Source organism: Marmota marmota, unplaced genomic scaffold (assembly GCF_001458135.2).
Source record: "Marmota marmota marmota unplaced genomic scaffold, marMar, whole genome shotgun sequence".
Taxonomy (NCBI): domain Eukaryota; kingdom Metazoa; phylum Chordata; class Mammalia; order Rodentia; family Sciuridae; genus Marmota; species Marmota marmota.
This window is the reverse complement of record NW_026000174.1, coordinates 13,425,457-13,451,887: the sequence shown is the minus strand read 5'-3', so window position 1 is coordinate 13,451,887 and position 26,431 is coordinate 13,425,457. Positions and strand designations below refer to the sequence as shown.

The 26,431-nt window shown below is 39.9% G+C and overlaps 1 protein-coding gene across 4 annotated transcripts in view; it reads right to left on the bottom strand.

The window, feature by feature from the left end:
- Positions 1–26,431, bottom strand: part of Xrra1 (X-ray radiation resistance associated 1) — a 65,547-nt gene that overhangs the window by 13,318 nt on the left and 25,798 nt on the right. For 2 of the 4 annotated variants that reach the window (XM_015477416.2, XM_048788063.1), the window contains exons 8-11: positions 25,270–25,403; positions 10,734–10,862; positions 9,835–10,052; positions 2,694–2,734 (exon numbers count right to left, since the gene is read on the bottom strand). In XM_015477416.2, coding sequence (XP_015332902.1) covers positions 2,694–2,734; positions 9,835–10,052; positions 10,734–10,862; positions 25,270–25,403 — 522 coding nt within the window. The other 2 variants (XM_048788064.1, XM_048788065.1) reach the window with 2 other exon arrangements.

Here is a 26,431-nt window from a genome sequence, read left to right as displayed (position 1 = left end):
GCAAGGCTGTTTCCTCTCCCTGGTCCTTTTGAGTGTGTTATGCCCTGCCTTTCCCCAGCATTCTCAATTCTTAATTCTTAATTCTTAAAAAGTTAATAAGATGTTAACTGGTAAATAATCTTTCTTTAAATTTACAGAACCCAGAACATCTGGTGACCTTTGTCACCCCCTCCTTAATCTTTACTTGTATACATCAACTAACACAAAGCATGCAAATTACTGTGAGGTTTAACTTGCAGGAAAATAATATATCTGTTTTAAGAAAATATAGGAACTGGCCCCTAGACTCTGAGGTCCACTGTGACGTTCTGACTAATGGAAAAAATAAAATGGCCCGGAGGATGAAGACCCTGCTCAGCACACAGCCTTCTGCCCCCTGTCTCCCTGGATCTCATTTCCCTCCCTGTAAAAGCCCTTTGTGCCCAGAGTTCCTCAGGATGGAGCTTTGAGGATGACACCCCTCCCAATCTTCCGAGGTGCCAGCCACTGAAAAAACCTGATTCCTTCCTACCAACTCTTCTCTCCTGAATATTGGCCTTCAAGTGGCAAGCAGCCCAGACCTGAATCTAGTAATAAGGCAGCCAGCTCCATGCGACTCCCTGCTTAGAGGGAACTGGGTGAGCTGAAGGTGGGCAAGTCCGACTAGAGCACAGAAAAAGAAAAGCTGGAGTGTCCCGACATGAGGGCATGACTGGCCTCCCGAGGACAGAGAGGGCCCTGTCCTGGGCCTCTCTGATGCAACCATCTAACTCATCCTCCAGATTCTCAGATCCAGACAGCTGGGATCTAATCACTGAACAATCCTACCAATTTTCATTTTCCATGGGAGACAGTTCAGCATTCACAAGCCCCTCATCCCCAGATGCGTGACCTTTTTGCAGTGTGGTTTTGCTGCTCCTCTCATTCAAAGGGGAATCCATATCTCTACCCCCTTGACTGGTGACTATATATAAATAATTTGTCTGATCTTTGTGACAGGTTCCTGGGACATAGTTTCTAGAACCTTTGGAATTTCCTAAGTGACAGGAATGCCTCTGTTACTTATCACACCAGAATTTGATGAGATGACTCAGGATGGGGGCTAACCAGTCCTGAAAGAACAACCTGCAAGGAAAACGGGGCTCGAGGTTGAGTTCAAGCATGAAGTCAACAGGCCCCACAAGGTCGGTCCCCCCGCCCCCGCCTCCCATCTCATCCCATGCTACCTCGCCCTCATCAGTGTATCTCAACCACACTGACCTTCTTTCTGACTTTGCAACATGTAAGCTCTTTCTAGCCTCAGAGTTATTAGAGTCCATTCTGAGCAGAAAGCTAACCAGCTGTCTTAGAAGAGAGAAATATACATATATAAATAAAAGCCCTGGCTCAGGCTTAGGTGCCCTTCCTGGTTGGTGAGCACATCCATGTGCTGGGGGGGTGAGGTGTCCTGATTCCATGGGAGAGAGTGTAGAAGCTCTGTATTTTTGCCCTTCTAAATCTCACTTCATGTGTCTTTTTATTTAGCTCATCTGTGGACAGCTTGGGGACCCCCAGATTTTGTGGCTGGTATGTAAAGTGAGAGCAGTTACTAATTCTGTACTAATTCTGATACAGTCAGTGTCAGAATTGTATTGTATGCAATCTTATTATATTGCCAAGAGAACGTGGTAAAGTGACATTCTTTGAATTTCAGAATCTTGAAATTTTCTTGTGCACTCCTGAAACCCAGTTGCCACCATGCTATAAGGAAAAGACCACATGGAAAGGCCAAGCCACGTCATCTGTCCACCTGAATGAGTCCGGCTCCCCGCTAAGCTGCCTGCTGAATGTAGCTGCATGAATGAGCTGGTGAAACCAGTAAAACCACCCAACTCACTTAGATAATTGTGAGAAATAATAAGTGCCTTCAAATTGATTGTTTGAAGTCAGTAATTTTGGGTATCTTATGCAGCAATAGTTAATATTTCTATTCTAGAAACTGGTACAATCTCTCACATACTTTTTTTTTAATCTGTGTGAGGAGGCAGTGTACTGAGCTGCCTCTCAAGGAACTAGCTGGGTAAATGTAGAGTTGTACTTCTTATTTTAAGTGAACAAATCAATATTTAGTTTATGTACATGAGTCTCCATGAGCTTGGTCTGTGAACATCTGCCCTGAAAGAAAATCCAATTTTCTGTGCTGACAAAAATCAAGCATCCAAGCCTTTGACAATAAGGATTGGATCCGGGTAGTGGTATATTTGGTAAGAACTTTTCCAGCTCTTGGAGATTCTTGTTAGAGACCTTCTGGGCTTCATGCTGGTGGCAGCTGCACTTCAGCAAGCTTTGTCACTTGAAGCAGTCACTGTTAATATGCTATGCTGAATGGCATCTGAGGACAGCGAAAGCTAGACTGTGGGCCCACAAGGTCAGGGCCTATCTGCTTAGCTCACTACTGCCCTTCTAGGGGCCAGCACGGTGCCTCGTACCTAATAGGTACCCAGCACACATCTGTTCAACAAATGGCCTATAGAAGTGCCTCTCAGGAACCAAAAAACATTTTTTTTCATTTCCTTTTATTTTTTTAACATTTTTTTCCTATTAAAATTAATGTTCCTCGCCTAGGGATGTAGCTCAGTGGAGGAGTGCTTACTTAGCATATGTGAGACTGTAATTAAATAAATAGAAATGTTGTTCTAACTCAAGTATGCAAATATAAATTAGGCAGTTCCTACCTCTGAGGTTGAAAATCCTGGGTAAGATGAGAACACAACCTCTGAAACAAAAGAGAAATAGAATGAAGGTTGGTAAGAGCACAGACTGACTCCCAGAGAGGCCAGGGTCTGCATCTGCCCCCCACTACATCAGCAGGATACCCTCTAGACCAGTTTCAGTGCTAAATGGGAAAAGGAAAAGCTGTGATATCCATCAGGAAATAAGTCCCCTTGCACTAGGACTTCACCAGGCCTGGGAGGCCCCACAAGGTCGGTCCCCGCCCTGCCTCCCATCTCATACCATGCTACCTTGCCCTCATCAGTGTATCTCAACCACACTGACCTTCTTTCTGACTTTGCAACATGTAAGCTCTTTCTAGCCTCAGAGCTATTAGAGTCCATTCTGAGCAGAAAGCTAACCAGCTGTCTTAGAAGAGAGAAATATACATATATAAATAAAAGCCCTGGCTCAGGCTTAGGTGCCCTTCCTGGTTGGTGAGCACATCCATGTGCTGGGAGGGTGAGGTGTCCTGATTCCATGGGAGAGAGTGTAGAAGCTCTGTATTTTTGCCCTTCTAAATCTCACTTCATGTGAGAAAAAAGCTAACCAGCTGTTTTAGAAGAGAGAAATATATATGTATAAAAATCCTGGCAAAGCATTTGAAAATACTCTTTGTCATTTTAGTAGAAATAGAATGTGTTAAGTCAGTGAATTCAGGAGAGACAGCCAGCACAGTCAGCCGCATGGGTCAAAAGAAGAGGATGTGGAAAGATTTATTTCTTAGGACCATCTGACTAAGATGTGCCAAAAAATAGCTGAGTTCACCCTAACAAATGATCACTGAGACTGGGTCCTGTGTAGATGTCACTTGCCTTCACCCTGGTGAAGGGGACCCCTTCCCCACATTAATGATATTATAATGAGAAAGGTCACATATAAATAAATAGTAAGAAGTAAAACAAAGCCCGCCATAGATGAGGGTCTGTGAGCCATGTGGGAAAGGTCTGTACAATGAACAAAGTTGAGAGTTTGTAGGTGGATGGGCCATGGTGGCAAGTGTGGGTCCTGAGCAATAATCCCTTGATAAACAGAGAGCACCTCCTTCTAGAAAGGTGGGCTACACCATGCCTACATGCAAGCCTGCCCTTCCACAATCGTCAAGAGTGACTCTGGATGTCAGAACCTGCATTCTAAGCTTCTGATTGGGGATTCTTATGTGAAAAAAGGAACAATCAAGAATCTCCAAATATTTCATGAAAATTTACCTTGAGACCAAAGTTATGAAATATAGATGAAATTAGCACTGGAAAAAAAACAACAGATAGTTTAACAAAAAGAGTAAAAACTTTAAAATAGAATAATCAGCATCCTCTGAGAAATTTGAAAAGCTATTTCATTTCTAAGATAAAAGTAGGTTGTTGTGGAAGTGAATCTACTAACACTTTCATAAATTTAAAATATGGTAATGCAATAAAGGACTGAATAAATATGCTGGATACAAAAACAGACCCAGCTAAAGAGCTAATTCACAAAGTCAAAGATGGACCTGAGGACTCTCTCAGAATACAGTACAAAATGCAAAGAAATTCAAGCATGAGAGAAAAGAGTAGCTGATGATAGGCCACAACTTTTAGAATTCAAGAGAATTTCAGAGGAAGACCATATAGAGAATATCAAGAGGGAAATAAAAAGGTTCTCTCCAAGATGAAGGAAACCACACATTTTTTTCTGTTTTTCCCCCCACATTATTTTATTGGTGCATGATATGATTTGTTCTACATATTCATACATGCACACAATATAACAATATAATTTGGACACTATCATTCCCCAGCACTTCCCCTCTCCCTCCCCATTTCCTGCCCCTGGTCCTTTTCCTCTACTGATCTCCCCTTAATTTCCTCTCCAGCTCCCACATATGAAAAAAAAAATAGGACCCTTTACCTTCTGAGTTTGACTTATTTCACTAAACATATGGTCTATAGTTCCAATCATTTTTCTGCAAAGGATATAATTTCATTTTTGAGAATTCTTTCAAAGATGTGTGGTTTCACTATGAAAATCCATATGGAGATTCCTCACAAGACTAGGCATGGAACCGGGCATGGTGGTGCACACCCATAATCCCAGCGGCTCGGGAGGCTGAGAATGGAGAATTAAGTGTTCAAAGCCAGCCTCAGCAATGGATATCCAACCCACTAAGCAATTCAGTGAGACCCTGTCTCTAAATAAAATACAAAATAGGGCTGGGGATGTGGCTCAATGGTTGAGTCCCCTGATTTCAATCCCCAGTACTAAAAAAAAAAAAAAAAAAAAAGGACTAGGCATGAAAACACCATATGACCCAACTGTACCACTCCTCAGTATTTGTCCTAAAGAATTAAAGTCAGCATACTGTAGTGACACAGGCATACTCATGTCTGTAATAGCAGCACAATTCACAACAGCCCAACTATGAAACCAGCCTAGGTGTCCATCAACAGATGAATAGATAAGTGCAGTATATATACACAATGGAGTTTTATTCAGCCATAAAGACTCAACTTTGCACCTAAGTTATACACACAATAAAGAATCTAACAAAGAGGAAGCTTTGAGATACAAACAGTGGGGTAAGAAAGAAGTAAAACTAACAGTTCAATATCTCAACTAAAGAATAGTTGATATATAATTAAAAAATCAAAACCAATCTAAATTATTATTAGAGTTTATTACATTATGGGAAGTAACAGGGGTGGGGTTTAGCAGAAAAAAGCACATTAAGATTTTCTTCTTATTAAAGGGAAGACTTACTTTTGGTTGATTGTAGTTATTGACAGACAAAGGTGAGTTTGAATATATAAATAGGATCTTAGGATAACCACTAAAAATACAGAAATGAAATGTATTACCTTTAACAATTTGAGGAAAAATGGAACTAAAAGAAGAGTTAATGCTCACAAAAAGGCACAAAAGAAGAAAAAAACTTAGATACATAGAAACATATACTAAAGACCAATAGAATCATATTTGGTGTGAACACCTGTAATTCCAGCAATTTGGAAGACTGAGGCAGGAAGATTGCAAGTTCAAGGTCAGCCTGGGCAATGTAGACAGACCCTTCTCAAAAAAAAAAAAAAAAAAAAGAGGGTGGGGGGCTGGGAACATAGCTTAATGGTAAAGTACCCCTGAGTGTGCAATGCCATATTGTTTTTGAGATACATTAACATAGGTATTCATATCAAATAAAAAGCCAAGTCAAGGCCAAAAAAGATAAGGTATGATGTTTTACAGTGATTAAAAGGCACAATCTACTGAGATAAAAGCTGCAAACCTAATAACAGATAACTAACTTCATGGTAAAAAATGCCAGAAATGCAAAAAGAGATTGACAATCCATATTAGTGGTGAGAAACTTTATTTATTTATTTAGGTACTGGGGATTGAACTCAGGAGCTCACTGAGCCACATCCCTTGCCCCCTTCCCATTTTTTGGGACTGGGGAGTGAATCCAGGGGTGCTTAGCCACTGAGCCATATCCCCAGCCCTTTTTTGTATTTTATTTAGAGACAGGATCTCACCGAGTTGTTTAGGGCCTCACTAAATTGCCGAGGCTGACTTTGAATTCTCCATCCTCCTGCCTCAGCCTCTCAAGCTGCTGGGATTACAGGCATGTACTACCATGTCCGGCATCCCCAGCCCTTTAAAAAATATTTTTTATTTTGAGACAGGATCTTGTTGAGGCTGGCTCTGAACTTGTAATCCTCCTTCCTCTGCCTCCCAAGTTGCTGGGATTGTAAGTGTACACCACTGTGCCTGGCTGGTGAGAGACTTTAATATGCCTGTTTCCAAAGTTAACAAACCAAGTAGGCTGAAAAATTTTATTGGAGAATTCACTGAATAACATAATCATGTCAATTATTAATTTCCAAGTTTGACTTGCAAATCAACTCTTCTCTATTCTGCTTTAGGATGCTGGAGCTGGGGCTTAGAAAACCTGAAAGCCAGGTTTTTGCCAGTTGGTTTCCTGTTAGACTCTGACAATAGGGTGGTTGGAGAGGAAGACTGCAGAGTTAGAAGAGGAAGGGCTGGCTTCCTCCTTTGCTTCCCATGCGCTTCCTGACTGCTGGCAGTTCCTATGAATGCTGGCGGAGTCATGTTTCTACCCCAGCAGCACCTGAGTCCACCTGGCATGTTTCTCACTTTTATAAATCAGTCTGATTTTGCCTACTAGCCAGTATTCTCTCCTCAGAGACCTGGTTCTCAGCTCCCCAAAGCCCATCTGATATCAGCAGTCAAGCAACACCAGGACCTCATACATGCTAAACAAGTACTCTACCACTGAGCTAAAGCCCCAGTCCCAGAAAAAGCATTTGACAAAATTTAATACCCATTCACAATAAAAAAAAAAAAAAACCTCTCCAGGAATGCAAGAAAAATTTTTTAATATTTATTATCATCACTTCTATTTGACATTTTTTTGGAGGCAGGGGATACCAGGGACTGAATCCAGGGGTGGTCTACCAATGAGCTACATTTATTTATTTATTTATTTATAGACAGGGTCTCACTAAGTTGCTGAGAGTCTTGCTGGTCTTGAACTTGTGATTCTCCTACCTCAACCTCCCAAGTCAGGCGTGTGCCACTATGCCCTGTACTTCAATTCAACATTGTACTGGAAGTCTTAACCAGCAAAATAAGGCATTAAACAGGTATAGAGGTATTAAGATTGGCAAAGAGAAGACATAAAATGATCATCATTTGTAGAGATCATGGTTGTGAACATAGATAATCCATAAAAACCTACAAATGATTAGAAAAAATAAATAATAGATTTAGAAAAGTTACTGGATACAATTCAGTCTTTCTATGTACTAGCAATAAATAAGTGGAAATAAAATGTTAAAAAAAGTAATATCAATGACAACAGTATAAACAAAACAACTACCCAGGAATAAATCTAATTAAAGATATGTACAATCTCACCATTGAATAATATAAAGTATTGTTGAGAAAAGACCTAAAAATTCCTAGGATATGTTATTTAATGTATTAGAAAACTCCAGGTAGCAAAAATGTTGAGTCTTTCCAAATTGACCTATAAGGTAGTGAAATTTCAATCAAATTCATTTTATATGGGGACTGACAAGCTGATTCTAAAATTTATGTGAAAATGCAAAAGCCTTATAGTACGCACAGCAATTCTGAAGGACAATGATCTAGCTAAAAGACTACTAAGTATCAAAATTTGTTTATAGTCAGATGTGGGCACATGCCTGTAATCCCAGTGGCTCCAGAGGCTGAGGCAGGAGGATCCCAAATTCAAAACCAGCCTCAGCAATTTAGCAAGGCTTTCAGCAACTTAGGAGACCCTCTCTAAATAAAAAATGAAAAGGGTTAGAAATGTTGCTCAATGGTTAAGCACCCCTGGGTTCAATCTCTAGTACCAAACAAACAAACAAAAACAAATACAAACAAAAAACTTCTTCAAATGGGAAAGGAAAAGCACTAACCACAAAATAAAAGACTGATAAATTTTACTTCATTAAAATTAAAACTTATGTTCACTAAAAGTCACTATTAACTTAGGTGTGGTGGCATCTACCTAGTCCCAGCAACTTGAGAGGTTGAAGCAAGAGGATTGCAAGTTTGGGGGCAGCCTTGGCAACTTAGCAAGATCCTGTCTCAAAATAAAAATTAAAAAGGTTTGGGGTATAATTCAATGGTAGAATGCCCCTGGGTTCAATTTCCAGGACCCTCCACTCTACACACAATCACCATTAAGAATATGAAAAAACAAGTCACACACTGGAAGAGTTTTATAATATACACATCTATGAAAAACTTGTGTCCAGGATATATAAAGAACCCAATAAATCAACATGAAAAAGACAGACTACTCAATATGTATATAGAAATCCTTGAACAGTCAATTCCAAGAAAGGGTGCCAAAGTGACCAATGAACACATGACAAGGTAGTCAGTATCATTAGTTATTTGAGATGTAAATTAAAACCACAACAAAATACTATTATATAGCCACCAAGACAGCTACAATTACAAAGACTGAATTACCAAGCATTTGTGAGGATTTGGAATAATTGGAAATCTCTTAGATCAATGTGGGCGTAAACACAGGCACAACTTTGGGAAAGCATTTGGCAGTATCTACTAATGCTCAACATACTTTTATAGTCCATGACCCACTAATTTGGTGCTTATGTCTACCAAAGGATATGAAGAGGATGCTCCAGCAGCTTTACCATAATAGCCAAAATAGAAATAACCAGAATGTCTGTCAACAGTAAAAAGGGTCATTAAATTGTGGAATAAACAAGAACAATGAAAAAAGACTGTACTACCTATATATGCAGCAACATTAATGAATCCCACAGACAAAACACTGAGTGAAATAGATCAGACATAAAAGAGCACATGCCATACAATTCCATATACATGAATTTCAAATCAGGGAAAATTAATCTATGGTGCTAGAAGTCCCAGAATGGTGGCTATTCTTGGAGGAGGTACTGATTGGAAGGGACACTGGAAATGTTCTGCACTGTAATATGGGGAGTACAAAAAGGATATATGTAAAAATTCAAGCCCTGCACAATATTTCTGTATTTTACCTAAAGTAAATTATGTTCTCAATTTAGAAGAGATATAAAAAATCAAACAGCATGGTAGTGGTGCAATAACATATAATATAGTGGAACAAAACATATAATCCAGAAATATATTCCTACATTAAAGGGATTTTGGTTTATAATACAGGTAACATTTCTTTTTGTTGCCTTTGAATGCTGCTATGTGGGTGTGATTCTTGGGACTGTGGTCGCCACCTTGAGACCTCAATGGAAACAAGGCTAAAAGAAAGAACAACTGGGCAGGCTGAGGATGGCAGAGAAGGTACGAGTTCTATGAGGACACTGACACACCATAGAATTAACCATCTCTGGAAAGCCTTCCTTCTGAGTTCTTGTTACTTCAGATTTTAAAGAAATTATTCACTTTTCATTGGATTTCAAAAGCACCTTAACCGACAGAACCAGTTGGGGAGTCATTGACTAGTTCAGTTTAAATGCAACAGTTCCCCAGGAAACCACAGACTTTCAGGATAAACTCCCAGACATTTACTCCCATTATGGGGCTAGAGACTGGAACAGGGGCATCACTCACCTGTCCGATCAACATCCTTTTTCATGGGCAGTATGGTATAGTCCGGATGCTCATCTGAGGGCTCATAGATCCATGATTTGGGCTGCAGTGTGAACTGGGACTCTTTCTGGGGACTTATATGGCTTCCAACCCAGTCCCCTGACCCATCACGGAGCTGAACCTGCTGTAGGTACGGGATCCGGAAAATCCTGTTTTGGTCCAGGCTTAACTTCTTCAGTCTTCAATTAAGGAAAGTGAATACAGAATCACAGCAGTAATGACACCTCAGGAATATGCACCGAGCAACTTAGGGAAAGAACAGGGAATCCATCTTGGATACCTCCTTCGCTTGTGTGACCTTGAGCCAGTGACTTCTCCTCTTTGGGTCTCAATATCCCTCTCTCTAAATGGGGAGAATACTTCTAACCTTCCAAGGTTCTTGTGAAGATTAAATGAGATAATATGTAAGTGTCCTGTCACAAAGTCAGAAAATTTCCTGAATCCAAAGGAAATTTTTAAGGATCTAAAACTTAGCCATTTAAATGCTAGACTTTTCTTTACTTCAACCAAATACATAGAATTCAGCAGCTAAACTTCTCTTTCTGATTTGATGTTGTTGTCCTTCTCTTCCTTGGGTCAGGATGCTGTCTTGGGTAATACCTCCTCCTACCCTCCTTTCTCTCTGCTGCTTCTCATCCAGTCACATGATCAGAAATGTTCTTACTGATGCCATATATATATATTTTATGATGAGCTAAAGCTCAGAGGGGAGAAATCACTTACCCATGGCCACACAGCAGAGATAAGTGGAGGAGCTGGGCCTTAAACCAGGTCATTGGGTTTGCAGAACAGCACTCAGAGCATGAGCATGGCTGGGGTGAGAGAGGGCGGGCCCTAAGGAGGCAGGCTTGTGGCTTTACCTCCTGAGTCCTGCCAGGCTGGCAAAGCAATTGGGATTGGAGAGTTTGTTGTCATCCAGCATCAGTGTCTCCAGTGCCGGGAACCTCAGGATGTACTTCTTGCTTGTCAGCGATGTTATGGGTGCTTCCCTGTGAGTGTAAAGATCTTGGGTACTGAGCAGAGTAGGGGACACATGCTCTACCATCCCCAGGAAGAAATGGAGGACAGGGAGTCACCTGGGAGGACTAACCAGCTCGGGGACTTCTCTAGTTCCCAAGAGAGGTCCCTGTAGAGATAGACAGGTGAGATTCCTCCCCACTGACCCCTTTCCCAAGCCCCACTTGTACACAAAATCTTCTGTGTGGAGAAAGTTTACACACATCATGAGGCCAGGCTGGGGAAGGGTAAGGGGCACTGGTGGTGCTCTTGGATGATACCTGGGTCAGCAAGGTATGGATGGCCAAGGAGTGGGAAGCATCCTGCAGGTAGAACACTGCACAGTTGTGGCTCAGAGCTGACTCCTGGGAATGCTGTGTCACCCCAAGGACTGGTAACCATATAAGCACCAGGAGACAATGACTTTAGTATTGGTATGGACCACAGCTTTGCCACCAAGTGGGGTTAAGGGAGACTGGATAAAGGACACTGTGCCTGGCTGTAGTGAGGATCTCCTCTCGAGTGACTCTATAAAATGTACATGTTAGTAGATGAGAAGTGTCTTTTTAAACTCAACTCTCAGAGGATTCCAGAAAAACCTAAGAGTGAGATTTAAGAGGCTGAGGTCCTGAATTACACAAGCAGGCAGGAAGGGATGGCATTTTAGGTACAACTATTAACGTGATCTTGTGTTCCAACTGAATGAGGCCTGGGTAACTCGATGTAAATACACAGGCAGATGACTCAAATCCCATTTTCATTCCTCCCTCCAGATTCCATCCTGTCCACACACCAAGATAAAAACACCCATGGACATGAGACAAGGCACAAACATACAGATATATGCCACAAACACAAATACAAGAAGAAGAAGGGAAACAAACATTCCTTCAGAGCTTGCTATATTCCTGGCATTGTGTTAGATGTTATGTGTTACCACAGAATCTCGGTGGGGAGGATGAATATTATTCTTCTGCTTTTCAGATCAGGAAACATAAGCTTAGAGTGACATGCTGAAAGTCTCAGAGCTAGAAAGTGGTAGAGTGAAAACTAGAATCTAGTTTTCCCTGACTCCAAACCCCAGCCTCTTTCCATTCCCGCTGTCCACTTATCACAGTTGCAAATCTTCAAACCACATGTGGGTTTAAAGGGTGTAGATATGGAGGGGTGGCTGTTGCCTGGGCTAGATAAGAGAGAGTTTAACAAAGGTAGACAGTGTTCAAAACCTAGCACAGGAACACACACAGAAATCAAGAGAGTTCACTGATAAAGGGGAACAGAAATCATTCATTCATTTATCCATTCATTCACACTCATGAGTCTCTTTAACATACATTTGTACAGCCAGGTACTAAGAATACAAAAAGAAAAATAATATATTATTCCCCTCAGGGTGCTTACAGTCTCATGAGGAGACAGATACGCTACACATAGTGGGACAAGTGCTTTAACAGAAGCAGGTGGGGAAGGCTCAGGGAAGGCAATACTTAAGCTAGACCATAAAGAATGAGAGGGAATCTGCCATGCTCTTAACCACTGTGAAAAAGAACGAAGACAAAATCACCTCTTTATGGCTGGATCTGTAACATAATTAGAAGTGCTAGACAGGTATCTTTCCTACCATGAGGCTCAGAAGTACAAACACATCCCAGCAATGAGGAGAAACGGGGCAAGTTACAGAAAAGAGCAGATGTGAGATTGAGAGACAGGACTTCCAGGCTGCTCCACAGTACTCAGGACCTACATTCTCTAAATATGTCTCTCATACATGGCTGTGAGATTCCCCAGTGTTTTTATAAGAAATTTCCCTTTCTGTAAAACAGATTTCTGACTTCTATAGATGATAAACATAATAGATCTAACTCAAAAAAAAGGGGCAGGGCGGAAAAGGATTCAGGAAGAGCCCTGGCAGCAGTGTGGGAAATAGGCTTGAAGTCCAAGGACAGAAACACTCAACAGGGAAGGCAGGAGCCTTTGGTTCATGGTATTTCAAGGTCACAGGTGAGCTTTTCCCCTTCCTGGAAGGACCAACTTTTAATACTGAATTTTAAATCTGCCTGAGAGCAAGAACAGAACACTGTGCAGCAGCTCTGTAGATTTATGATAGTTGGCCAATCTTTATTTTACTCCAATGAAACAGCAAAGAGATAAGATTAAAAAAAAATTCCTCTTGAACTTCATGATGGAGATGCTAGCTCTGTCTTGTCTCTGTGATAAGTTACACAGCCTTGCTTTTTGAAAGTTCTGCCCTAGTTATAACATGGGAAAGGTTCATTTTTGTCTATAAAATAGGTGTCTTAAAAGAGCGGGGCTGCGGGCTTCAGAGGCTCTCCTGCAGCAGCCTCTCGCAAGAAGGACTCTTTGAAGTGACAGGGCCTGCCAGGTGGAGAAGCTGATATTTCCAGTTGTTCAGAGGGGAAGATTTTTATTATCCCTTCTCTCAGCAAACAGAATTAATACCAATTAAAATGTGACAGATTTAACATATTTTTTTTTTTTTTTTTTAGAAGCTAAGAGTATACCCAGTGGTTGGATCCAGCAAGGGGAATTTGTGAGTCACATGAGAAGAAGCATGGCAATGGGGATCAGGGGCCTTGAGCTCTGGCTCTGGTGCTGCTGCTGCTTTGCTTGCTGCATGACTTCTAGATGGTGTTGAGCATCTCTGGGCTCAGATCCTCTATGTACATGGCAAAAGGGATTTTTTTTTTAATTTTACATTCTCAAAGTTTGAATTAGGTAAACTATCTGGCTTAATGAACCGAGCTAAGCACTGCAGAAAGCAAAATAAAACTGAGAAACCTCTAATATCAGTATAAATGTGAAGATACAGAAAATCGGCATTATGTAAAAATTGTGAATGTGTAACTGATGTGATTCTGCAATTTGTATTTGGGGTAAAAATGGGAGTTCATAACTCACTTGAATCAAATGTATGAAAGATGATATGTCATGAGCTTTGTAATGTTTTGAACAACCAATAAAAAAAAAAAAGATACAGAAAATCCAGGATGCAAACACAGGACAAGGAAACAGAGCAGAACAGACTGTTTGCATAAAAGAGAACTCATGATGTGGCTGCTAAAAAGCCAATGCCATTTATGTGGCATTATTAGGAATAGAATGATTAGAAAAGAGGAGGTAACAATTTCTTTCCACTCCGTACTGGTCACTCCCAAGAATCTTACATGGTCCAAGGCAGAAAGGCAATAGGCCTACTGGGAGAGCAGATTTTGGCTCAAAACAAGGAGTAGAGCAGTCTAAAGATGGAGTGGGTCAGATACGATTCCCCTAACCCATGCAGACAAGGATGATAGCATGATTTAAGGTCAAGAAACTTGGAAAGAGTTCAGAACAGATGATTTTTAGCATAAATTAGTGAAGAGAAAGGAAGATAAAAGAGGCAGGTGGTGAAAAGCTGTGTGAGCAATGTTAATGGAGTTTAGGATATTGGGAAGCTGCTGAAGGACCCTAAACAGGGCATTTTAGAAAGCTCACCCTGGCTGACAGGACGAAGGATGGGTTGGGAAATGAGAAGCTAGAGACTGAGATCAATCAGGAGGATAACAGAAATGAACAGGCTCCAGAAACATTTATGAAGTTCATTTCACAGTATCTGGTGATGAAATGCATGTTGGGGGGAGAGAGGGCAGTGCTCAAGTGGATTCCCAGGTTTCCAGCCTGGACAATGGCATAGCAGATAAGAGAGCAGTGCCAGGCACTAGGGCCAGGGAGGGACGAGGAGGAGATTTGGGCGTGGGGTGTTTGTGATGAGCCTGGTATAAATAGGCAATATGGGCTTAGAGTTCAGAAGACAGAAGTGAAGTAGAAAAATAACCCATATACTTGCAAAGGATGAGAAAAATTACTTTTAAAAAGTAGAGGTAAAGGTAGAAACTGCAGAGCACTAATATACAAGAGGCTGGCAGAAGAAGAGAAATTCAGAGCATGCTGAGCAAGGACAGGTGGCTGTGAAGAAAATAATGACAATGAAACCTGCCTTCAAAGCACAATGAGCTCAGTTGATACTCTGTGTAGACAGAAGCATGTTTATTCTCCCCATCTTTACACAAGGAAATAGAAGTTCAGGGTGGTGGAGACTTGCCCTACTTTATGCAACAAGGCTACCTACTGACAACAACTAGAACAATGAATAAAATTTAAAAAGATGTAAGAGATATGAAGACAGCAGGAAGGAGTATGCCAGAGAGAAAAAGGCATAGGAAGTCAGCTGGGCCTCAGAGGAATTTGCTGATCCTACTGAAATTGAACTGTGTCTTAACAGTCTAGTGGGGCCAAAGAATGAAAGCCCCGGGGCACAATGATGGTAGGGCATCTAATCAGAGACCACCAACATGAATCTGGGATCTTAAAGCAATAAACCTCAGGATGGCATAAACCAGAACTGAATCCATTCCCCTTAACCCACAGCTAGGAAAAACTATCTTAGAGTGAACAGAGAAGGGGAGTTGGGGAGACTGGTCCTCTTGCAAAACTGTAGCCCAAATGTGTATCATCAGAGTGATCACCAAAATACTAGTCAGAAATTTAGTTTGTGAGTGCCCCTAAACACCTGGCCAAAATAAATGGAAAGGTTTATGATATTACAGACTACAAAATGTGGGCTAACTCTCCCCTGAATAAAAATGAGAAAAACCAAGCAAAATATATACTTTAAAGTAATATGCTCTAAGATTACCTGGGAAATAATGAGCTATGAAGAATTATGGGACCAAGATTTGAAAGAAGGAGGAGATCCAAAGGAGTTTGTGTTACATTTGTGCCACATTTCCCTAGGGTTGTCTGCTGTCTCAAGAAGTGGCAGAGAGGCTGAGAAGTTGAGCAAAGATTCTAACAACTTTACTAGTCCAAGGGCCAAAAATAGAAGTCCAAGGTATGCCACAGAATGGAAGCATTATAAAATGGCCATGCTCTCAGGGGACTGAAGGACATACCCTGGGAGGAAGTGTGCACTAGAAACTGTGCAGTCCTTTCAGAAGCTGAAGGCGACCTTCAAACAATTTCTTTTTTTTATACCTTTATTTTATTCATATATTTTTATGTGGTGCTGAGGATCGAACCCAGGGTCTCGCATGTGCAAGGTGAGTGCTCTGAGCCCCAACCCCAGTCCCAACAATTTCAATCTCTATAACTTAATTATAGAGATTAAGAGGACTTGGAGTTATTAGTGTAGAACACCAGAAATTCTCAATCTGGTGAGGAAAAAAGTAATCCAAGTTGCCCACAAGAAGAGGCCTCTCAGTCACTTTCCTTTTTACATTAAAATTAAACCAATTAAGTTTAAATAAAATTGAAAATTTAGCTCCTCCCTCACACTAACCACTTTTTACGCAATGTGGCAAGTAGCTACCACGTAGAACAATGTCTGTATAGAACATTTCCAATGTTGCAGAAAGTTCCACTGAGCAGTGCTAAACTAGGATTATAAAATTACTAGACAATATCTGCAAATTGGTACTAATGTCTGGGGATATGAATGGCATGGTGGTCCATCACTCAAAGCGGGGGATGAAGGTCAGACAAAAGAACAGAAGTTTAGACTCAGGCTAAATAGACCCAGTGAAGCCATAAACCTTCTTTGTAGTTAGTTCCTAAATGTGTAATTGAAATAGACATACTAAACAACTGGTAGAATACCTGTATTTGTTTATTGACAACAAAGTGAAAGAGGTAGAAGAAAGTGTCAATTGAAACCCCAGGGACTTTTCTTCCCCAACAGTAAACCAAAAATAATACTATAGCCCATAGAGAACTACAGAGATGACTATAAGCACTAAAGATTAGAAAGATGGCTGGGGATATAGCTCAGTTGGTAGAGGCCCTGGGTTCAATCTCTAGCACACAATCAATCAATCAATCAATCAATAAAGAAAGATAGAAGGATAGTGATTCCTATGATAGTCCTGTTTAATACCCAGTGTTTATTTAACTTGTGCAAACTTTTGGTTTTTGGTACCAGGGATTGAGCCCAGGGGTGCTTAAACACTGAGCCACATTCCCAGCCCTTTATTTATTTATTCATTTATTTTTTAAAAATTTGAGAGAGGGTCTTGCTACGTTGCTTATTCTTGGTAGTTGCTAAGGCTGGCTTTGAACTTGAGATCCTCCTGCCTCAGCCTCCCAAGCTGCTGAGATCACAGGCATGCACCACCACATCTGGCAGAAGACTTGTAGATTTCTATGAGGTTAATCATGCACTAATTCCAATTTTAGCTGCTGTTTCAGAAGTGGATTTTTTTCCCCTTTTGCTGGGGATCAAACTTAGAGCTTCATGCTTGCTAGACAATGCTCTACCAGTGAATTATATCCCCAGTCCTGGAACCTTTTTTAATAGTTTTTAGTTGTAGTTGGACACAATACCTTTATTTTATTTTGTTTTTATATGGAGCTGAGGATCGAACCCAGCATCTCGTGCATGCTAGGCGAGCACTCTACCACTGAGCCACAACCCCAGTCCCCTGGAATCTTTTTACTGTAGTAAATCAACACAGTTCTTGGCACTTGGGATACAGCTAAGAATCTGTCAGATGTATTCTCTTTATCAATGAGCAAGAACTATCAGAAATACCCTGCTTTCACCTGAAAGGCACCTTTGTCCTCTTCCCTCAGGGCTACATCAACTCTTAAACACTATCATAATCTATTACACAGGGATCTTGATTATTTTGATATCCTACAGACCATCATGCTGATTGAACCTAGTGATCAGGGAAAGTCACACATACTCTATATATCTTAGTAAGAAACATATGTGGCACAGGATGGAGAGAAACCCCACACAAATTCAGGGGACTGCCATCTTGTTTAATTTTCTTGGTGTCCAGGTGTCTGCATTGGAATATAACTCCAATGTGAAATACAAAGTCCTGCACCTTCTGAAATATTTTTGGATTTCACATAAAACATTTGGGTTGTTTTGTTCCATTTACTAAGCATCCTGTAAGGTTATCAGTTTTCATTGTAACCCACAGCAAGATTAGGTTCAGACTGCAGCACAAGTTGCTCCTCCATTGGGATTACCACTCTACTGATCCAACTGGACTATAGCAAATAGGTGTACAGGACAGTCTGCTTTTCAAGGACAGTTTGAGTTTTCACCTGTTGTTCCAAAATAGTTATCAATAATGTCTTTTTTTCCCTCTGAAATATGTTCTGGCTTGGATGATAAATGGCAAGATGCTATGAATAGAATCTTTTGTAGGTACCAAGAGGATAAATCATTTTTGAGCAAAATTATGTGCTATTATGATAATTGTTTTCTTTTTTGAAAAGTTTCTGGCTTACAACTGCATGTTGGTACAGACTAATCACTTGGCCATGGGACACTAAGTGACCATGTGACCTGAGACACTCATCATGAATTGAATGTGCAACAGAACTAGCTTATCAAGTGAAAGAAATATTTTAATTTTTTTTCAGTGGACATATAAAAATGTACATATTCATGGGGTATCATGTGATGTTTTGATACATATATACATTGCATAATATTTAAATATGGATAAGCAGAGCTATCTCCTCAAATCTTCTGGCTTTCAGGAACATATAGAACACATTTACGATCTATAATCACCCTACTGTGAAACAGAACCCAGAACTTACTTCTCCTATCCACCTATAACTCAGTACTCATTGGTCTACCTTTCCTTATCCCTTTCATCCCCCTTATCTCCCAAGCCTCTGTTCTATTCTACTCTCAACTTCTATGAGATTAACATATTCACATATGGTGAGATTACATACTATTTGTTTTTGTGTGTAGAGAAAACATTATTTGAGATCAGTCTCCAGCAAGTCTGGAAAAGTTTTGAGAATATATGACTCAAATTCCAGTGGCACCTATCATGATTTTGCATGATATGCTGACAATCAACCAAAACTGAACTACTGAATTATTATAGCCCCACACAGTAGCAACCTAAAAGACAGGGTAAGATAAATCCTCCAGGTAGGCAAAACTTAGAGCAGTATATATCTGACTGTTATATTTGTTGGTTGGCGAAATAGCCAGAAGCACAGATCTGTGCTGATTCATGGGCAGTGACATAATGGTTTAGTTGAATAGTGAAAGCTTGGAAAAAAATGAAAAATGCTAACAGGGAGGTCTGGAGAAAACTTACATGAATGGACTCTCAGAATGAATAGAGAATATGAAGATTTAATTATATGCCATATGACTATAGATGACTCTCAATGATTAGGTAGAAAAGTGATCCATTACATGAATGTCACTTCATTTTCTCCTGGATATTCAGGACTGAAAAATGACCTTAGAAGTACAGATAAAGGCTATGCACTTGTCCTCACCAAAGCTAATCTGGTTATCACCTCTACTGAAAACACAATCTGGCAGTAGCAGAAGCCATTGCTCACCATTTTGGGGATAGTGAGCAGCTTAATAGTACAAGATTGACTGCCATAGATACCTTCCTTCAAAAAATAGCAGCAATTATTTTTTCTTAATGGAATAATTACACATGTATTTTTTTGGATACAGATTGTTCTTCTCTGCCCATAATATTTTAAATGTGGAATTACAAACTGCTGTTACAATAATACTAGTTTTAAAAATTGCCCATGTACCTACCTTTACTGAGATTATTCTTACTTTTTGAAAATTTGATGCATTAAATTTATACATAGGGCTGGGATATAACTCAGTTGGTAGAGTGCTTGCCTTGCATGCACAAAGCCCTGGGTTCAATCCTCAGCACCAAAAGAAAAAAAACAACAACAACAACAAAAAAAAAAAACCCAACAGAAAAAAGTTATACATAAAAGTATACATATGTATCATTGTGATATATTTGTACATTCACAGTACATAATTTGGTTAATTCCATTCCTTTGTACATACCCTTTCCCTCCTCTCCACCCTTCCCTTGCTACCATTCCTTTGCTCTACTGGTCTCCCTTTTATTTTTGTAAGATCCATCTTTTCCTCTCCCTTCTATTTTTGTGAGATCCTTCTTCTTCCCTCTAGTTTCCATATATAAGAGAAGATAAACTACACATGACTTTCTGTGTCTTAGTTCACTTACAATGATGTTTCTTATAGGTCTGAATTACTGTCTAGTGTCATTTCCTTCCAATCTGCAGGACTCCTTTTAGCATTTCCTGCACAGCAGATCTAAAAGTAATGAATTCCCTTAGCTTCTCTTAGCTTTTATTTATCTGAGGATGTCTTAATTTCTCCCTCACTGCTGAAGAACAGTTTTGCTGGTTATAGTATTCTTAGTTGACAATATTTATTTATTTTTGCCCTTTGAATATATCAGCCTAATGCCTCTGGCCTTCAAAGTTTTGATGAAAAATCTGCTGATAGTCTTATTGAGAATCCCTTGTATGTGACAAGTCACTTCTCTTGCACTGCTTTCAAGATTTTTCTTTGTCTTTTGACAGTTTGATTATAATGTGGCTCTACAAGAATATCTTTGAGTTCATCCTACTTGGAGTTCATTCAGTTTCATGGATGCTTTTATTCATGTAAACCTAGGACGTTTTGGCCATTATTTCTTTAAAGCATATCTTGGCTCTTTTTTCTCTCTTTCCTCCTCTGGGGTTTTCACAATAAATAGGTTGATTTGCTTGATGGTGTCCCACATGTCCCTTACTCTCCATTCAAGTCAACCTTTTTTTCTTTTTGTTCCTTGGACTTGATAAATTATCTTTGAATTCACTGATTCTTTCTTCTGTCTTTTCAAATATACCTTTGAATCTTTACGGTGAATTTTTCATTTCAGTTATTATAATCAGCTTTAGAATTTAGTTTTGATTTCTTTTTAGTTTTTCTATCTTGTTACTTCCATTTTGTTTGTATATCCTCTTGTAGACCTTCTTCATGCCCTCTGTTAGTTTTTTGGGCATCTTATTTTGACCTATCTGAGGGATAGTTCCTGTTGGTTTATTTATTTTACTTTGAATGTCCTATGCTTTCTTATATATTTCTATGCCTTATGATTTTTTTGCTAAAAACTGGGTATTTGAATCTATTAATATGGTAACTCTGAAGTCAGATTCTCCCCTTTCACCAAGATTGGCTCTCTTCTGTTTTTGTTTTTGACTGTTGTAGGCTGTTTCCATGCCAAGAATCATTCCAAGGTAAAAACCTAAGGTCTTAGGTCTCTTCTAAATCTGTGCCTTTCCTTCGATGTTTGTGGTAACTTTCTATTTTATTTCATACCTGATGTTGCTTTTGATTGTCTTAGACTTTAATGTCTGGCTCCCAAGGGTGAGGGGACAAATGAAGGTGGATAAAGAAAACTGGTCAGTTCTTTAAATTCTCTGGAAGTGCCTTCAGCTGGGAAAGAAGGGGCTTACAACAGCTGTGCATGTGTGTCACAATGGCTGCCCAACCTGTGTCTGCACCTAATGATCACAAGTAGCAATCAATGATCAGAACATAGATCCACAACAATTAGAGAGCAGAGACGTTTCTTTCCATCTGTTTCCACAAGCTGCACATGAGTTACCTCAAGAATACATGCATGATTACCTGCCATGTGACTAGGCTTAGGGGATAAGCTATAAACTGAAATTATCTTCAGTTTGCTGTCCAAGGCTTCCTTTGGAAGATGTAATCCTTAAGTAGACTCTAGAGTCCCAAAATTGTTTCATCAGATAGATTCTACCAATGCATTTGTTGTTTAGGTCAAGAGACAGATTTCTAGTGCTTCCTACTTCACCATCTTCCCAGAATCTTCTGGTGAAATAGCCTTTGATAATTTATTTACTACACCAGGTATCTATAATGGGGAAGTTGGGGCCCTGACAGAATAGTGCATCACATAAACCAGCAACCAATACTGATGCTGTTTTTCTAATAGCAAGGACTTGGGAGTTAATTAACAAAAGTGGAAGTGGCTCCTCTTAAAATTATATCTAATAATCCACTTGGAGAATTTTTGCTTCTCATTTCTGCAACTTAAGGCATTTCTAATTTAAAAGTCTTAATTTACAAGAGAGGAGTTCCGAGGGACACAAGAATGGTTCCCTGAACTGGAAATTGAGATTGTTACTGGACACTTAGGTCTCTTATTTCACTAAACCAACAGTCAGGCAAAGAAGGGCTTACTGTATTTGCTGGGTGATTGATACATATTCCTAAAGTAAACATGATTGTTGTTATACACTGAGGAAGGTAATATATATATACCTGAAATCTAGGGAAATATCTGGTGCTCACCTTCAATTCCATGTCCTTTACTAAAAGTAAAGAGCCATAAGCAACCCAATAAAAGCAGGACTCCTTCAGGAGTGAAGGTTTAGAATACTAAACCAGTAAAAGAAACCTAATCAGCTGAGGTGGTAGGTGAAAGCAAAGGAGCATTGAATGGGTGATGGAAGGCTTCACCAATATCCACTGTGGTTTCCTGATCAATTAAGAAGAAATTATTGCAATAACTATGAATATTTTCATATGCATTTCTTCTTTTTTAGTTTTATTGTAAGCATATGTATGTGCATGTGGGTAAATACTGCATATATAAATTGTTAGTGGTGATTGATTTTGCAACTTAGTTTTTAGGTTATAAAATAACCATAAATTTCTTTGGAAGAGAACATAATGTCATCCAGAGATGAATACAGTAACTGATGAAACCTTGTCTCATCCCTTTTTAGAGAGGTCTTTAGTATCAGAGGAAAAGTTTCTTTAGGTTAGGTCAAAGCACATTGTGGTTACTATTGTTGTGTGGAAATTAAACATGGAGAAAAGGAGAGTGGATGTTAGGGTTCCTGGGGGTCAGTGGTGCTAGTCATCAGACTATATGCTCTCGGCCATTACCCCTTCCTCTATGTTCTGCTATGTATATGGAGATACCCCCTAACTACACTTCCCATACTGACTTTCCAATTGGTTTCCAGTTAGGTATTGTCAATGAAAGGGACTGGAGAGAGACTGGAAGGCAGAGCAGGGGAGAGGCATCTCTTCCTGTATGACCCCAGTAGTAGTACTGAAGTGGCAACTGTGTTGGCAGAGGTCAAGGCAGCACATCTTCAGTATATCTAGAATTAAAGCAATGACCTCTCTAGAAGCACAGCAGCAGGTACAGACTTGTGGGCTCCAATTCAACAGTGTTAGTGGCTTTTGATCTCTAGGTATCAATCCTTCTTTCTTTTTGTTCATCCATGCCCCTCTTCTCTAATTGCTTGTCCAGATCTTCTAACACTAAGTAACCAACTCCTTCCTTTATCATTGGTGATGCTTTAGGTTAAATAAAGATTAACTAGGTGTGATTTTTAAAAAAATATTTATTTTTTAGTTGTAGTTGAACACAATACCTTTATTTTTATGTGGTGCTGAGGATCGAACCCAGGGCCTCACATGTGCAAGGCAAGTGCTCTACTACTGAGCCATAATCCCAACCCCACTGGGTGTGATTTTTAAAAGAGCCCTTATCTTTTAGGGACATCTGCTAGAGCATTTATACACAAAATTATATTAATCTACTGATTCATTTATGGATTAATTCATTTTTAGCTGGATTCATTTATGGCTGGATACATTCCAGATTTTTCTTAAGAATAATCTAGACTGAGTTATGATGGGGCATAGATAAAACAAGATTGGCTATGACTTCATAACTGTCAAGTGATACTCACTGGGTGATAGGTACATGGGAATTCATTTTACTATTAACTCTACTTTTATATATGTTTGAATTTTTCATATTAAAATATCAACTATTATCTCTCTCCTTAAGAAAGCAGAAATCCCTCTATTTGTAATACCTTGAGTGGTAGAATCTGACTGAGACATGTCTTGTCAGGGAGAAAGCTTGCTTAAAAATAGAGCCAACACAAAGGAAAACAAAAACTTGTTCATGTGTGTGAGAGAGCAGGTGACAGATCGAAAGAAGTTGCACATATGACCAAGAAATAGACAAGAGATGTACATAGAGTCCTGACAACATTCTGTCCACTCATATCTAACTAAATGAATTCAGCAGGTTCATTTTAGGACTTTTCAGATACTAACCAATAATTCCCTTCTGTTTACACTAGTTAGAATTAGACTCATGTCACTTGAAAACAAAAGAATGAATCTAATTAATGAAATCCGAATATAATGATCCCAACCCCCTTTAAGCAACTAACTAGCCACCATTATCACTATCATCTCCATCAAATTTTCCATTGTGGCTATGAATATTAACACTACATGACTTTCACTATCAACATCAGCATTCATTGGCTAGCTACTGTGTGCACTGGATTTGTACCTAGGAGCTGAATACCAGAGATAGCAAGACAGAGCCCCTGCCCTTGAAGAACTCCTAACCTTCTTGGGGAGGCTATATATACCATCCACACATCTATCTAGTATAAAGAGACACAGATGGGCCAGGGCTGTAGCTCAGTGGCAGAGCACTTGCCTTACACATGTATAGTACTGGGTTCGATCCTCAGCACCACGTAAAAAATAAATAAATAAATAAAATAAAGGCATGCTGTCCATCTTCAACTACAAAATTTTTTTTTTAAAAAATATACACATACATTTATGAAACATAAATCACAAAAGAGCATGCTCAGGACTAGACTAATTGGGAAAACACTGAATTCACCTGATACTTAGAGAAGGGAGGAAGTGGCATGGGCTGAAGCAATCAGAAAAGGCTTCTGGCAAGGAAAGTAGGAGAATCTGAGCTAGGCTTTGGAATATGAACAGAATTTACATAAGAGAAGGGCTGGAAGGGGGGCATCTAGCACAGTGGTAGTGTATTGCCTAACATGCACATGGCTCTGGGTTCTATCCCCAATACTGAAAAAATAAAAAGAGAATCTGGAGTCAGATGAACTTAGCTCAAATCCTGATTCTGTCACTGACTAACTTTGTAGCTTTGGGGAAATCATTTAACTTGTCTGTGCTTCAATCTCCAAATCTAAAAAATGAGGATGACAATAGTACACGTACCTTATAGTCACTGAGGATTAAATGGTTTAACATATGTAAAGTGCTGAGGATAGTGTCTGGCACATAGCAAGCACCTCATACGTGTTATTATTAAGAGAGGAAGGTCCAGTACATTGTAGCCAGAAGGAATGTCTTCAACAAATGTGCAAAGTAGGAACATACAAAGCTTATTTAGAAACTAGTAAATAGACTTACTCAGCTGGAGCTCATTAAGGGGAAGTGTCTGGTAAGAATAATATCTACAGTTTACAAATGACCAGCAGAGGCAAAGGAAGCAGCTCACCAAACACCTGGGTCTCTCTTAACATTACACAGGAAAGAGGAGGAACCTATCCAAGTCCTTTCCTGGGAGCTTCAGTAAGTGGCCTTCCCTGTTTTGAGCACTTATGGCCTGTCTTTTGGCACTTCCAAGACAAAGGCTCCTGAGGGAACACACAGGATAGACTCAAGGATATAGAACTTACTGTTCGGTAACAGCCAAATTGGGTGGCAGGGAGGTGAGCCCATTGCCTGTGAGGAGCAGGACACGGAGGCGTGGCAGAATCCCCAGATCACAGATGGCCTCTGAAGTCAGGCTGTTGAAGGAAAGGTCCAAGAACTACCATGTGAAGACAAAAGGTGGGAGGACAGAAGCACTGTGCATGACCATAATGTTCTTACATGAGGTGAGAGCTGGCTACATTTTTTCCCTTTCTGGAAAGCACTATTACCACCCACAAGATCAAAAGCATCTCTGGATTAATGTTCAAAGCCTACTAGAGCCAGTTCCCAGCCTCTTTTCCAGCCTTAGCTGCGACTGCAAACCTTTGTTTATCCTATGGTGCAGGCCAGATTGATCCCTCCCTGTTCCTTGCTCCACCTATCCCACCTACAGCTCCTGGCTTGTGCTTTTCACTGATGAATCCAAACCCCAGCCCCAACTGAAAACTGCCTCCTTACGTAAAATAAAATAAAAATAAAAACCTTTCCTAATTCCTCAGCTAGATGGCATCTCTTCCTCACCTGACTTTGAGTGTTTTATCTGAACTGCCCCAGTTATTTATCAAAGTTGGCCATCTGAGACAGCTGAATATATGTATGGGGAATAATGATACAATTATACATTGTATAATAGGAATATGTTATACTATAGACATATGGATGTGCCATATATAATGTCTGGCACATAGTGGTAGACTAGTAACCCTTTGAAGTCAAGGGTCAGGCCACTGGATCACTGTATTCTTGTGATCTAGCACAGGACTTGGCACAAAGTAGATAAACACTTAAAATTATCTGAAATTAACTGTTTTATAAAGATAAAGTCCCCAAATGGTCACCCCAGTATCAACTGCCTTCTAACTGGCCACCTGGATTCATAATATGGTTGCCTGGGGTCCAGGGGCCTGTCGGAAAGCTATTTCTCTCCACAGAGATAAAGGCAAGTAGGATAAATGACATGTGCCCAATCTCTGTTCTCTCTCCTGAGCTTCTCCAGATACTTACTTTAGCTCTTCTATACAAGCTGGCTTCCTTCCCTCCACCCCCTTTTCTTGTGCTCATCCCTGTATGGACCCTCCACATTGAAGCCTATGGAAAGGGCTGTTTCGGTGTCTTATGCAACTGGAGCACAAGCAAGGTCTCTAA